At 36.7% G+C, this 15,352-nt stretch overlaps 1 protein-coding gene across 2 annotated transcripts; it reads left to right on the forward strand.

Moving 5' to 3' along the window:
- Nucleotides 1-2,407: 2,407 nt before the first annotated feature.
- LOC141599809 (serine/threonine protein phosphatase 2A 55 kDa regulatory subunit B beta isoform-like) lies at nt 2,408-14,491 on the forward strand. Of its 2 annotated transcripts, none has more exons than XM_074419928.1 (14): nt 2,408-3,097; nt 3,887-3,990; nt 4,072-4,170; nt 4,295-4,414; nt 5,734-5,904; nt 6,518-6,609; nt 7,332-7,450; nt 9,491-9,614; nt 9,802-9,925; nt 12,690-12,758; nt 12,845-12,936; nt 13,108-13,185; nt 13,529-13,590; nt 13,695-14,491. In XM_074419928.1, exons 1-14 carry the CDS (start codon nt 2,983-2,985, stop codon nt 13,829-13,831), a joined length of 1,506 nt encoding a protein of 501 aa, XP_074276029.1. In that variant the 5' UTR covers nt 2,408-2,982; the 3' UTR covers nt 13,832-14,491. The 2 variants fall into 2 exon arrangements, with proteins under 2 accessions (XP_074276029.1, XP_074276028.1); XM_074419927.1 differs by having other exon boundaries at nt 2,546-3,097; nt 5,734-5,907.
- Nucleotides 14,492-15,352: the final 861 nt, after the last annotated feature.

The raw sequence follows: 15,352 nt of genomic DNA on the forward strand, positions 1-15,352 counted from the left end.
GTCTAATCTAGTTATTGATATAATCGTTATTGTCATCGTTAGTTTGAACATACGTATCTAATTTTCCTATGCTATGATGTAGGGAAGCCATGGTTATAAGACGGTCATAATTAGATTATTAGGTCTGGCATTAATATAAATCCGTGTTGTTAATTGTAGCATCTAATAGCATTTAATTGGTTAAGTCGACGTAATTAATTATTTTCCGGGAAACTTCGACCTAGTTCGAGAGATTGGAATAAGTTAGACATGCTACAAACAATAAACCATCCTAATTAGAGCGAAAGGTAAATTAGTACTGTATGATGAATAGCGGACCGGAAGGACCTTTTCATTTCCCCTCAGACCGTACGTTGACCTTACCTTGATCGTAGCTTTTCTCTTATTTGAAATCATTTTCCTTAATTTAATTTCTTTTGCTTGTTACTTTAGTTAATAGACAAAACCGATCAACCACCGAAATTTGTGACTCAGACGGACTAAGAACTCCAATTAGACCACTTTTGTCTCCTTGCGGATACGATTCCGACTTCCTCTACTGCACTAGTTTAGGCAGTTGGTTTATCTTTGATAGGTGTGCGATTTAGCCTGTCAGAACGTATGTTTACTCGGATTGTAATTCAAACCGATTCGAAAGTGGTTATGGAACTCCTTGAGTCGAATAGTGATACCTCGTCAGCTCAAAGTCACTTTGCCCAAATTTGCAAATGCTTTATTAAGGATCATCCTTGGAATATTGAAGTACATCATATCTATCTAGAGGCCAACGGATGTGCGGATTGGCTAGCTAACCGTGGAGTGACCCAAAGCCAACAGCCGGTGGTTATTGGAGCGAGGGACATTCCGAGGCAATTGTTTTGTTTGATGCAGCAGGATATTGGTGGAGTTTCGTGGCCAAGACTAGTTCCTTTATGATTGTGTTTAGCGTAGTTCCTTTTCTTTTGCGTTTCTAGTTTGTTTTCTTTCTCATTTCTAGGTTTTCCCGCTTCGTTTCACCAAAAAAAAAGTATACTTACTCATTTATCTTGATAGTTTTTACCGAAACACTTATTATTATTTGTTTACAATAATTAATTTTATTACTAATGTGTGGATAAGGCCGACATTATAACAATTGATTTCACGTTGGATTTTGAATAAAATATTAAACTTAAAAATAATGGTATATTGATAGAAGAGGGTAAATATAGGAAAAAAATAAAGAAAGAACGCAAATTCTTGTTCTAAACGGAACATTTTCGTCTGAAATAATAAGGCGGGTTCATATGGACAATTCATCGTGTGTGGATTTTGTTCATCGTCAACAACTGCTAAGTAATAGCCTTCGTCCTTTGGTACAACGTTAAGGCCATTAAGGCCGAACATGACTTTCGGGAAGCTAACCGAGCAGCAGATTGGATAATGGCTAATGCCGGAATTACTTCTGAGTCAACCACAACTTTTTTCGACACTCCTCCAGATGGCATTTGTACGATTCTTCGTGAAGATGTACTTGGGGTTGCAATTCCCAGTTTAGTTGCTATTTAGTTTTCGTTTTTGTATGGGGCTTTGCCCCTCTTTAGCAAAAAAAAAAAAATCGGAATTATTTTTTCACATACGAACTTTACTCTTTAACATACGCTTTTTCATAAACTTTCCCTATCATACTCTTTTTTCCTAAAGCTAATCAAATTAACTCTTACATATACTTTTCCCCTGAAAATCGAATCTAATTGCTCTATAAACTAGAACAATGGATTATAATACTCTGATTAGTAAAGTAATTTTGTTGTTTAACAATTATATTAATATATTTTGTTGAAATTATTAGAATTTATTATCAATTAGTAAAATTAATGTGTTTACTTGTTTATCCATTATGGAGTAATGTTACTTCTTTACTCTTCTGTGCTTTGGCTTGTTTGCACGATACTAAATTTGGAGTTTATCAAGCGCTATCATCAAAATTTGTTATGTGATGCTTTGATGCCGTTAATAAGTGTAATACGTAGTTTGATTTGTTTTTCTTTATTTTGTTGGTAAATCAAACGCCTAACTTTCGCCTTTGATCATTGTTACATGCATTGCTAACACTGACGGAGCAAGGGGTCGACAAGAGCGAGGTTAACCGGCAACAGGACTGGCGAGGCAGGGGGTGTTGAACGGAGGTGGTGTTGGTGGTGAAGGGAGTTGAGGACAGGGAAAAAAAAATCAAGTGTGAGAGAATGAAAAAAATGATAAGGGTAAATTTGTAAAATTCGTATGTAAAAGAGTAAAATTTGTATGTGAAAAAACACATAAAAAAAATAGTTAAAAATAAATACAATAGGCAAGTTAATGCGCAGTTTTTTGGTAATTTTTTTTTTTTTTTTTTAAAAGTGAACACAATTAACTATAAAATAATTTTAAAATTTCGTTTTAGAAAAATGATCCATTTTAGGAGAGAACAACTTAAAGCAAAAAAAAAAAATGATAGTCGAGCAGACTTGTTGATTCTTTTGTTGTTCATCCATCTACTAAAAAAGACAAAGACAAATAGACAATACTAGTCAGTAGTCTACTAGGTAGAAGTGGAACAAAGATGTGTAAATGTATGTGATTGATGTGTAAAAAGAGAAGAAACACGACCTCCATTTTAATCTCCTCGGGATAAATAAAAAGAATAAAAATTAAAATTAAAATTCCAGTTCTATCCTCAGAACACAGAGAGAGAGAGAGAGAGAAAAACAAAGGTTGAAGAGAGAGAATCATCAAAATCCGATTAATTCTTCCAATGTTGGGGGAATCTCTCACGGAGCTTACGTTTTTCCCCTAACAATTATCACAATTTCAGACTATAATAATCCTTTTTCTCTCTTTTTTTGTTTTTGATTTGACCTTCTGATAATAAAATATAATAATTTGTGGTAGAAATTAGGGCTGTAATTGATTCTTTCGGATGAAGTGAGTCGGTTTTTCGGTGGTTGATTTTGACCTACAAGTGATATTGGGGGATTGATAATAATGAGCGGCAGCGGCAGCGGCAGCGGCGGAGGTGAGCCTTCAGCCTCAGCTTCGCTTGACTGGAAGTTTTCTCAGGTTTTCGGCGAACGTGCCGCCGGTGAAGAAGTTCAAGAAGGTATTATATTGTTTTATTCAATTCATGCTATTTATTGCCGTATTATGTTGTAGACTTTAATGAGATCCAATTGTATGAATTACTTCATTTGGTTTAAACGCGAGGTTTTTTTCTTATTGTTGGATCTGATAATTTGCGGGGTAATTTCTAGTTAGGGTGTGAAATGATCGGATGCAAGACTTTTAGTTGGTTTGAACGACATTGTTTTGATTGGATGAATTAGTTTGTTAAGTAATTCTTATACTCGAAATACGTATGGATACCATCGTCTTCGTATGTATGGATATGATCCTGATTTTGTTATTGTGCTAGCTAAGCTCTGCTGCTTTAACCTTAGAAACACCCTTTTCCCCCGCTCAGCTAATGACCGTGGAGCTTTTTTTACTAATGAAAGTTATAATCGTCACTTGCAGCGATTGCAAGTGGCGGAACTTATAAGCTCAGCCACTTGGCATTTAGAGTGGAAAACTGACATTAATCTGGCAATGGGCTGAAAATTTCTAGCCCTTTTTAATAAGACTCCTAGTAAACGCCTCCGTGCATAGGTATCACTGGACTAAGAGAAAAAATTTAGTGTAAGGGGAAATGATCGTGTAGCAAAAATGTTTCAACTTTAAGGAACTGTTTTAGGTGCTAAGCTGCTACACACATTTGGTAGTTATCTTACCTTATCTCCTTTTCTCTCATTTACAACTCTCTCTATTTATTAAAATGAACACAATGCCATGCAGCATGTGAGTTTGATAGGTTATAGCTAAAAACGACTATATATTGCTCCTCTTCATGCAGTTGATATTATATCAGCGATCGAGTTTGATAAATCTGGAGATCATTTGGCTACTGGTGACCGTGGTGGTCGGGTGGTTTTATTTGAGAGGACAGACACGAAGGATGTGAGTCTTGCAAAATTTCATCTTTTTCACACATGATAATGGTCTATCGCTTTATTGTTCTTTTTTGCTGTCTTAATGCAGCATGGTATTAATAGAAGAGAGATGGAGAGCATGGACTACTCAGTTAGTAGGCATCCTGAGTTCCGTTATAAAACTGAGTTTCAAAGTCATGAGCCTGAGGTAACATCGCAAAATTTTTATATAATTATTACATGGCTGCATATTTTTTCGATACAAAGCCGATTTTTTTTTTTCAAACTTAATCGTGCTTTGTTGATGACCGATTTCGGTTTTCTTTGATTAGTTTGACTACCTCAAGAGTTTGGAAATTGAGGAGAAAATTAACAAAATCAAATGGTGTCAAACTGCCAACAGCTCATTATTTCTTTTATCAACTAATGATAAGACCATCAAGTTCTGGAAGGTAGGTCTTTCTTCTCTACCATTTTTGCTTTTACTCAGATAATATCAAGTCATACCTGTTTAGTGAGTGTCTGGTGTTTAATTGTTTTGGTTTGCTTATTATTTATTCTTTGGTCAGAGTTGGTCTGTTCGTGGAGGTTTATGTGATATAACTAAAGTTGGAGTGAGCCACTAGAATTAGAATTCAATTAGCCAAATCATCATAATTTAGAATGACAGTTGTCTTTGTATAAGAGGATTACTATTCTTCTCTATAACTTCTGATCATGTTGAATTCCGATTCTGATATTACCTTGTTTCTAATTTTTTTTAATTACTAAGCGAGGATATTGATTGTTAAAGAGCCGAGCTGAGTTAAACCATGATGGGATTATAAATATCTAAAGTTGGCTGTAGACAATCCCTTGGTGATTATAAATCCGTCAATTTTGTTTATGAGCTTGCAAAAAAGTGTCAACCTAGGAAGTAGGAACTATGTAGAGGTGTGCCGTGCAAATGAACAAGAGTGATAGACATGAGGTTACTCATGCCTGATATATGTTGATGCTTTGTTGCTTGCTTGATGGCTGTTTTCTGTTATAACGGAGCTTATATCTGGTGGGTTGTCTGCTAATAAGACTGTTAATAGTTTGGGGTGTGACTTTTTTTCTTTCTTTTACCGTTGCAACTCTTTCTTTGATTCGACTACCTAGAGACACTTCTGTCATACTCTTTATGAGGCTTGCCGGAAAACCCCTAGGCATAGGCTGGTTGGAATCTGGGCTTTATTCTTTAACCAAGATTGGCTATGTTGTGACCACCACATTGTAATTGTTTGGTTGGACAATAACATCATTAGTGCTTAGAGAAGCACCTACAAAAAGTGAGGTAGGGGTGTTGAGCATTCAAAATCCTTTTGCTATGACAAAGAAGCTGTTTGGTGGGATTACGAAAGTGAAAATTAATTTCTGACATCTCGAGATTTATTGACATAGGATGCGTCATTTTACAGATGCATCTCCGTGTATTGAGAATGTGCAGTTAGATTCAATCTCTTCTGAGAACATATATACTAGAGATAAATTCCATATGCTGATTGTCTGCACAATGATTGTATCACTACTTACCAAGTTACCAATTACCATATGCAATGTAAACTTTCCTATGGTTTGGTTGAAATTTAGTCTGATCAAGAACGCTGTTTCATTAATGCTTGACAGATGTTTCATTAATGCTTGACAAATGTGTGTGTTGTGCCAGCAACTAAGACCTTCTGTAGTTTTTATTTTGTTTGAGAACTGCTACTTTATTTGTGTGCTTCATGCCTGTAAATTGTTACAGGTTCAAGAAAAGAAGATCAAGAAGATAAGTGAAATGAATATGGACGCTAGTATTTCAAACAGTACTAAACCAAATATTGCAAACGGGGGTTATGCAGACAGGTTTTCTGGTTCCTTGAGTGATGACCTATCGTTCCCACCTGGAGGAATATCCTCACTACGCTTACCTGTGGTAGTTGTACCCAATCTAATTCATGTTACTGTAACCTCCCCCCTTTTCATGCATTCTGGAAATTAGGTCTTCCTCTAGGTCTTGTAATTACACTCAGACATGAGATTTTGATAAATCAATCATATGCATGCAACTTGCATCAAACAACATGTATCAATGTGGCCATGTGGGTATGCAGTCTCTGTTTTTGTTGGGAACCTCCAATGAAGCTCTTCTCAGAAGTTAGACAAATAATAGTGTTTAGGTGGTTAATTGCCTCAGGAACGTCGTCTTACTTTCAAACTTGTATAGGTCGAAGTGTGGTTTTCTGGTAGTGTCATATTTTGTGACAATTTTGTGTTCGGGTGGTCTTTTGTATTTTTGAATTCTATCTGATCTGGAAGGCTGTGTAGATTTACAGATTCACTATGCTTGTTGCAGATTAATTGATAAAGTTTATGGGGCTCTTTGTTCTCACATCATTCTTAGCTAGTAAAAACATGACAGCCAAATTTAATTTCCTTGTAGTCATATCTTTTGTGGAAATATGTGTGCTTTTTATCTTCCTCTCTTTTAGATAGTGGAACTACTGGTGAATGTGGTGATGGTAACATTGATTGCTCTGATTTTGCAGGTCACCAGCAACGAGACTAGCCTTGTAGCTAGATGTCGAAGAGTATATGCCCATGCTCATGATTATCACATTAATTCAATATCACAAAACAGGTGATGGTTCTTATGAGCATATAATTATAGATTTAAATGTCCCATAAAGTTGGTGCTATGTATTTCCATCCCAGAGGCATATCCTGGCAATCAGGGTCATATATTTATGGTTTTTTTTTTCCTATCTAAAATTGGAACCATCTATCATGAATTTTGACACTTCTAAAGTATGAGAGGACAAAATAGTCAAGAGTGGTTGCTATGATGACCTTGATGGTAGTCTTAAAGTGTTGCCTCAAATTTCCAATAATGTGATGAATTTTTTATGTTTCTTATTACATTTGGTTACAACACTGAAACAAACTAAAGGAATGATGGTTTGAGATAAAACAATGATAGATCAGATGAAGGTTGGTGTGAGAAACATTAACCCTGTGTTTGTATGGAGGATGTTGGAGGGGGACTATTTCCCTAATTTGGTTAGCAAATTGGATTGAAGGGAAATGGAGGAGGGTGAAACAAACCAAATTAGGTCCCTTATATAATACCCCTACCCCCCACCCCCCCACCCACCCACACACAAAACACCACCCGCCGTCTGCCCTTTCTTCTCTTTCCCTCCTTAAAATATTCAACAAAACCTATTTTCTTAATACAAGCTAACTATAGGCATCTAGACCGTTCAGGACAGGGGCATCTTGTTAACACTCACTTTTAGCTGTTGTAGCTATATGTTATGCGGAGCCATTTGTGATACCAAGTTTCATATGTTTTTATTACAGCGACGGAGAAACTTTTATATCAGCTGATGATCTGCGTATAAACCTCTGGAACTTGGAGATCAGCAATCAGAGTTTCAATATTGTTGATGTAAAGCCTCAAAATATGGAGGATCTGACTGGTATCTTCTGGCTTCTGAAAACTACTTTACAGCATCGTGACTGTTCTATTTTTGAATCAGTTATTAGGTATTAGGTACTTGATTTTTTTGGCTATGGGTCGCTTATTTTATATCTTCTGCGAAAATTTGTTCGCATTAATGGCTGTCATTTTTTCTGACCGCAGACATTCTTAGAATCTGTTATCTTCATTTGCTCTCATTCCCCCCAGTTTGGCGGTTGGGTAGATGAGTGTAGATCTGTCGGTAGGGTTAGTGTTCTAGCAGAAACATTTGACTTCAAGGAAACTAGACTTAGAGTTGATTTTTGAAAAACAGTGAAATGATCTAGAGTAATACAGTAAGTGGTAGGTCAGCCTCATCACGCTACGCTCATTGGTTTAGATGTGCTCTTGTGTTGCCGATGATGAGGGAGTTATTCATGACTTGGGTTTTACATGGGTTAGTTGGGGTAATGTTCTGCCAAAATTAAAAAAACCGACCTCAAGGGTACCAGATTTAGAGATGATTTTTTTTTGAAAAATAGTTGAGTAATCTAGGATGATACAGTAAGCGGTAGGTCACCCCATCACACCATGTGCATTGGTTTTGATGTGCTCATGTGTTTAGATCTACTCATGGATGATGAAAATGTCCACAACTTGGAGAATGTAGGTGTATGTATATATACTTGAGCATTCTGTGATGTAAAAGTCCGCCTCCAGTTCTTTGACTCTGAGGAGTTAAAGCATGATAAAATATATGGTAGTACAAGTTTTACATCCTTAGGAATTTTTCCATTTTCTTTTGGTACAATTCTTTAGAAATGCATGTAGGTGGCAGGACTAACCCAATAAAGAAATGTTGTGTTTAGCTTTTAATTGGTGGGTCTCACCTTTATTGTCATTCCACACTTCAAAAAAGAGCCCAAAAGGAAATGGAGCAATCCCAAAGATATACGATAAGGAAAATAGAGTAATCCCTTAGAGTAAGACTGTAAGAGGGAGAATCATGGTTTAAAATCTCGGCTGATATGTATCGGTGTCGGAGGCGGCCTATACGAGATATCCCAAGATGTATCGGGTAAATTTAAAATAGGAAAATATCGGCCGAGACAACTGATTTATAACGTGTATCGGCCAACTTGGCGCGGTAAGGCCCGAGTTGAACGAGTTGTACTGACCAAACTTTGCAATGAAAAGCTCTTAAAAATTGTATAACATTGATGAAATAGCCAATAGATGATAAAATATGTACTAAAGCTTGTAAAACAAATATCACCGCGATAACCGCTACTTGGAGCACGACGACCGAGTCGATGATGATTCCGCGGCATTGTGACCTCGATTTTAAACGAAACGAGAACGGGTTTCAAATAGTGATGAATACATCAGTTATTCACAATTTGAAGAAAATATGTCTTCACACAGCTAACGGTGCCACACTGCCACTGCCACATTCATTTACCCATATAATTAAGCTTGGAGTGGGCCCTCACTTTTTGACACTGATCAAGAGAGCGATGACTTATTTGGCAGAACAGGCTGACATGGTTTTAGAAAAGTGAATTCACATGTGGTACATTTGAGAATTTTTCGATTCAGTTATCAAATTGTGAACATTTTACTTTAGATGGCCACCTAAGAACAAGCTGTCATCCTTATATACAAACTAGTGATTCACATCTTGTTCATGTGACATTTTCTGCAATGAGCCCTGAGTGTTCCAGGAAACACGAATAGTGACTGTGATCCCATTTTACACCTCAGGATTGCATAAGAAACCCAAATAGTTTCTGGGGAAAACTATAAAGTTTGGATTTTTTGATAAGTCAATGACCAAGATCACATGATTCATCGTCGCTAGTAGAGTTTCTGTCTATAAATGGTGTTTATCTTTGTGTTTGTTTTCATGTCATTGCGTCCTTTTACTCTCTATTATATACTCATTTTATCTCTTTGGACACCCAACTATCTGTGCTTTTTCTGTATGCTGCATGACTACCGAGATTCCTCTTTTCATAAGCTTCAACCTTCACGAAGGTTTATTGTTGTTTTCTGGCAGAGGTTATCACGTCAGCTGAGTTTCACCCTAGCCACTGCAACACATTGGCATATAGTAGTTCAAAGGGATCAATCCGCCTCATTGATTTGAGACAGTCAGCGTTATGTGACAGCCATGCAAAATTGTGAGTAATTTGGTGTTCTTTTTTGTATACAGCTTGGACGTTATGTTTTGGACAGGGCACGAAAGAACAATCTACTAGCCCTTTTATCTCTTTTAATTCTCTTAATACTTCTCTTCTGGAGGTGGTGTCATGGATTAGGTTTATTTTGCAGAGAATTTCCATGCCTGATTTGGTTTCGTTTTTGCAGGTTTGAGGAACAGGAAGCACCAGGATCCAGATCCTTCTTTACAGAAATTATTGCCTCAATTTCAGATATTAAATTTGCAAGGGATGGAAGATACATACTTAGCCGTGACTACATGACACTGAAGGTTTGGATTTTCTTTTGGTGCCTCTTTTTTATGAGGTCTCTTATCTCTCACTTTTTACTTGTATATTTCTGACTGGTGAATGATGAATATGCCATTATACTTAATATCTCTTCCAGACTTACCTTAGTTTAAAAAAGCGCGCCTTAAGCGATTAATATCTCTTCCAGACTTACCTTAGTTTCAAAAAAGGGCGCCTTCAGTGCGCTTAAGGCGTGCCTTGGATGAGACACTAGCCAAAACGGCTCGGTGTGTTTCAGGAGCGCCTTTTAGGCAAGGCTCACCTAACAAGGCTGACTAGTACGCACTTTCCATATCTTTTAGACAAAGCTCACCATTTCTTTTCCCCATTATTCATAACTTTACTCCTTGACATGTTAGCCAACTTGAAAACTCCTAAAAAGGCTATTGTTGCCCAAAAATTTATTTGGAAATCAGAAATTTGTTATCAAAAATAGGACGCATCACGTAGAACGAGCGCCTGTTGCCTTTGCCTTGCGGTTTGCGCCTCGGCCCGTTAGCGCCTCGGTGCGCCTTGCGCATTTTCAAACTAAGAGACTTACTTATGATTGTTATGCCAAGGAGGGACTGTTTAATTGGTTAATCCTACACATGGCATACCGTATAATCCATGCTGTCTTTCGTTTGGTTTAACAGAGATATTTGTCCTTATGAAGTTCACTTTATGGACTGTGGTCTCCTTGGCAATTATTTTCCTTCTAATCGTCATCACCTATGTGTTCAAGGTTGTGTAATGTCCTATAATGTATAATTGATATTGAAATTTTCATTCTTTTAAGAGATGCATTTTTGTTGTCAATATCACTTTATGGACTGTTGCCTCCTTTGCTAATCCTTCTCCGCCCAATCATCACCTCTGTGCGCACATGTGTAGTATGTGTTATCAGATGAGAAATATTCAGAATAGAACTCTCAATGATGTTTCTAATATGACTAGGAATTTGAGGATGTTTCTATTCATTTCTGAATGGAAATATCTTTTGCGCGGGTGAGGTGTTGTCATCATCTTAGTCAAACTTCATTAGCTTCTCTGGAAATAGTACTCAAGTATTCGAGTGGGTCCAATTATTTAGTTTGTGGAGATTTTTTTTATGCATTTGATGCAGCCACGATTGGTTTTTTCTTTTGGAGCCAAGTATGCGCCAAGTGCTATGAATCCAGGTTTTCATAGCGTCGAGATGTTGATAAGCCTATATTTCAAAATCTAAATAATTCTTTTCATGTTAGAATGGTTATTAGACATACAATGTCCTTTTGCTGGATCTTCTCCTTGAGGGTCGATAAGGATTTGCTGCAGACATGTCTCATTTTTGCTATATGCTAAGATTTTAAAAAGATCATACTCGTGGGATCAACAAAGCTTCTCCTTCAAGTGTGTATGATACTATGTTACGTGGTATTTTTGTTTACGTCCTGCATAAGAGACTGCATGTAACATCCAATTTCAAATATATGTAGAGAGATTAAGATGTTTTCATTGGTTTGCTGTATTTATTTTAATTAGACATGTTCTTGATGTTTTTATCATGTACTTAGTGCAGTGTGTTGGCATTGGCTATTTTTTTGATAGAGGTCCTCCTACATTCTTACGTGCTAGCGCTTACAAGCAGTATGAGATAGAGTTGTGAAAAAAAGCTTGCTTAATGATTAGGTGGACCTCTCTATGCTCCCGTTTGCTTCTCTCATCTAAAAAGAAATTGGAAAGAAAAAAAAGGTTACGCTATAGATGATTGTTTTAGATGCTCCCTTTTCTTTTTATCTACGATTTTTGCAAAGCACTCAATTTCTGTCGTCTAAAAGGTTACTAAGTAACGTTACACTAGTGTTTATGTTTTGCCGTCCTCCCCACATACTGCTTATTGATATTTCCTCCGCTCAAGCCAACTCCATTCGTCGTTTCAATATAGGTGAGGTGCATTAATCAAACTAATGGAATTTGCTTTAACGGAGGACTATCATGTGATTAGGAGAAAGTATTTGTCATGATTGATCGAAGTGATAAAGGCTGTCGAATTATTGATTGTGAAGCCTTGGGAGGGGTCAAGTATAGCTTTGGTTGTGCTTTCTGCAGATGCACGATTGCTCTAGCTATGTCGTTTTATTTATTTACTTATTTTTTTGTTTGTGTGTGTATTTGAGTGGCATAAATCTGAAGTTAAGGTAAATAAAATTATGTGCTATGCATAGAACATGGAAATTAATGCTACCTGAGCTAAAAAATCGTTCAGACAGATTAATTTTCATTACACATGGGTGTCTGATAGACTGACTCAGATGTAGCTATATCAGAAAGGTCTGCCTGTTTTGTCTAATTTAGTACTCCTTCCAAATCAATATGTTCCCATTTGACTTTGTTGGTCAAACAATGTCAACTTTAATCCTTATTTTCTCAGAATGTATGATAGCTACTATTTATTTTTATTTTGTTTTAATTAGTCATACATGGCATATTTTCATTGTTTATTCTGAAAAATCAGTAGTTAAACTTGACATCAGTTGACCACCAAATTTGGTAGGGAGAGAATCTCAGTGCCTTGATTTGAATAAATATGGGTGGGTTCAGTCAAAAGTTTATTGGGATTGAATGATTGATAGTGTGCTACCCTTTGTTTCTGGTCTCAAAGGGGGTCAACTTCTGACAGAATAACTGTTGCTAGCAGCTAGCTTTGGAAGCTTATAGGTCTCAGCATGTAAATATGTGAGGTTTAGTCTACTTTTTTCTTATCTAACTCCTGTTCTTATTCAGTTATGGGACATCAATATGGATTCGGGTCCTGTTGCAACCTTTCAGGTCCATGAGTATTTAAGGCCCAAGGTGAAACATTAATACTTGAATTTATCATCTCCTTCTATCCTGTCTATTTTTCAGCTCAGACTAACTAATGTGCATTATTGCTCCAGCTATGTGATTTATATGAAAATGATTCAATCTTCGACAAATTTGAGTGTTGCCTGAGTGGCGACGGGAAGCGAGTGGCAACTGGTTCTTACAGGTACGCTTATGTGCAGAATAAGATATTGGGAGGGAGAGAAAGGAGGGGGGAGGATAGGGAATGGAGTAAGGAGTTTTTCCCCCCCCCCCACCCCCAAATGGTGGGATTTGAGCCATTAGAGTAATGTGTTTGTTGTTGATGAAGCTCATTCAGTATTTTTTTGTGCTTCAGCAATCTATTCCGTGTATTTGGTTGCTCTCCTGGCAGTGCAGAGGCCACAACTCTAGAGGCTAGCAAAAACCCTACAAGGTAACTTTTTTTTACCCACCCCCACCCAGAAATAACCAAGTATTGTTTACTTGAAATGCTAATGCAAGTGGTTCTTTTGCTAAATATCAACATACGTTTAAGAGAGATGCTATTGCAAGTACATCACTTGCAAGGGTTGGGTGGGAGGGATGAAGGATAGTTGCGTGATTTACCCAAAAAGTCAGGACAATAAAGAAATTCTAACTAATAAGCGACCCTACAAAGAAAACGGAGGTGTTTCTGGATAAACCAATGTGGAAACATGGATGGTATTTCTGAATTTGAAGGAGTAACTTTTATGCAATTCTAGTTTTTACAATGGTATGATTGATGGAAACTGCAGGAGACAAGTACAAACCCCATCGAGGCTTTCAAAACCAATGAGCGGCAACGTCGTTAGAAGAGGTAACCTCTTTTGCCCTCGATAAATTGTTTCTTCTAAAAGCCTAAAACTACGTTAAAATAAAGTCTCATATTTTATTCTATTCCATTGGGAATGCCAATGACAGGATCTGAGAGTCCGGGTGTCGATTCTAATGGGAACTCTTTTGACTTCACAACAAAATTGCTTCACCTAGCATGGCATCCCTCTGAAAACTCAATAGCCTGTGCTGCAGCAAACAGCTTGTACATGTATTATGCATAAATATGTCAAAAAAAGAAATGTATCTTTCTTCTTGTTAACTATTTTGGGGTCGATATCTGATATCTAAGAATCCAGAGCAAAAGACCACTTTGCGCCTCGCATCAGCAAACAGTAAAATTAGAGGTGGCGCGGTTCACACATGTTAACTCAGAAATGTGCCTCTAGGAAGAAGCTGCTATGCCAAAATCCATTGAAGAATCCATACTCGTCTTCATAACCATGCCCAACAAATTCCTTTTGTCTATTACTCATTATTTTTAGCATGATGTTGCAGAAGAGATAGATAAAGCTCTAGTAATGTGGTATGTGTTGGGATGAAAGCCTGGAGGAAATGTGTTTGTAGCTCTCCTACAACTGGACACTGGAGCCCGTGTTTCTTGTTGCCTTCAGAATTTGCAGATGAATGTAGTCCTTTTTTTTTTGTCTTTTGCCCATTTTGCCCTTAAATGCCGGGTGGGAATGAGATTATTAAAACATTTAGTGCATTTATTTATTTATTTCTCGCAAGTATTAGTAGGCACAAATCGTCCATACATGTCGTTTTCATAGTCCTTGGAACATTACTGTTTATTTATTTTCCAGGGGTTGCAATCAATGTGACTATTGTAATCATGTATCATATAGATTTGCTGATTGTTACTCTTCATGGATGTGAACAAATCCAACATGTTTCCTGTGCTCTGTATATAAGGGCACGAGCAGAGTTAAAATCCTCTATCTGATGTGGTAATAGTCCAACAAATCATCACTAAGACAATCATATACTGTTAATTTGAGTATGATTATTTCAAAGTTACAGTGGCAAAATGAAAATAAAATGTAGTGGGATAGGAAACTACAGGACCTGGGGATAACTTGAGAGTTGAGACAGGATCTTCACTCTCATACGTATAGGGGACAAGCGGAAGGGTAATGAGTTCAGTCGTTTTGGGTTTAGGTAGAATGTGTTCGGTATAAATGGTGTATCCGAGGTTATGTGCAATTAGAGGTGGCAATTGGGTTTGTGCAGGTTTGTTTGTAGTCGGGTTTATACGCGTTTTGGTCAGGTTAGGATTAAAATATGAGTTGATTAAGGTCTTTCAATAAAAAAATTTCTCATTTCATAATTATCTACTATTCCCTCTCCGTCACTATAACCACACCATACTGTAAAAGGGTTGTTTTATTTGAAGGGTCGTTTGGTTCGCACAAAGGCTATCCACATCATCACAAATTAATTTAGGAAAGTTTTATAAATAATATTTTTGATGTAAAAAATAAAGTGGTAAATCTTTTAGTTACTATAATAATATATGTTTCCTATTTTATTGTCAAGCGATGTTTCTAATTTTTATATAAAAACCTTTACATTTCATTTGGCAAAATAACGTCGGTAAAAAAATTATGAAAATAATATAATTAGATTCGTTGTAAGAAATGTTATCATTAGACTATAGATTTCATATAATTTGCACATATTTAAGATGATGTACTTCTTAATATGTTATATGTTCTACAGTGAACGTATAAATATTAGAATTC

Source organism: Silene latifolia, chromosome 9 (genome assembly GCF_048544455.1).
Source record: "Silene latifolia isolate original U9 population chromosome 9, ASM4854445v1, whole genome shotgun sequence".
NCBI classification, from domain to species: Eukaryota; Viridiplantae; Streptophyta; class Magnoliopsida; order Caryophyllales; family Caryophyllaceae; genus Silene; species Silene latifolia.

Excerpts from the sequence above, each read along its gene's own strand:
- LOC141599809 (XM_074419927.1), top strand. The coding sequence starts at position 2,983 with ATGAGCGGCAGCGGCAGCGGCAGCGGCGGAGGTGAGCCTTCAGCCTCA. Across the intron at positions 4,171-4,294 it reads TTCAAAGTCATGAGCCTGAG|TTTGACTACCTCAAGAGTTT; the intron begins GTAACATCGCAA and ends TTCTTTGATTAG. Across the intron at positions 4,415-5,733 it reads AGACCATCAAGTTCTGGAAG|GTTCAAGAAAAGAAGATCAA; the intron begins GTAGGTCTTTCT and ends AAATTGTTACAG.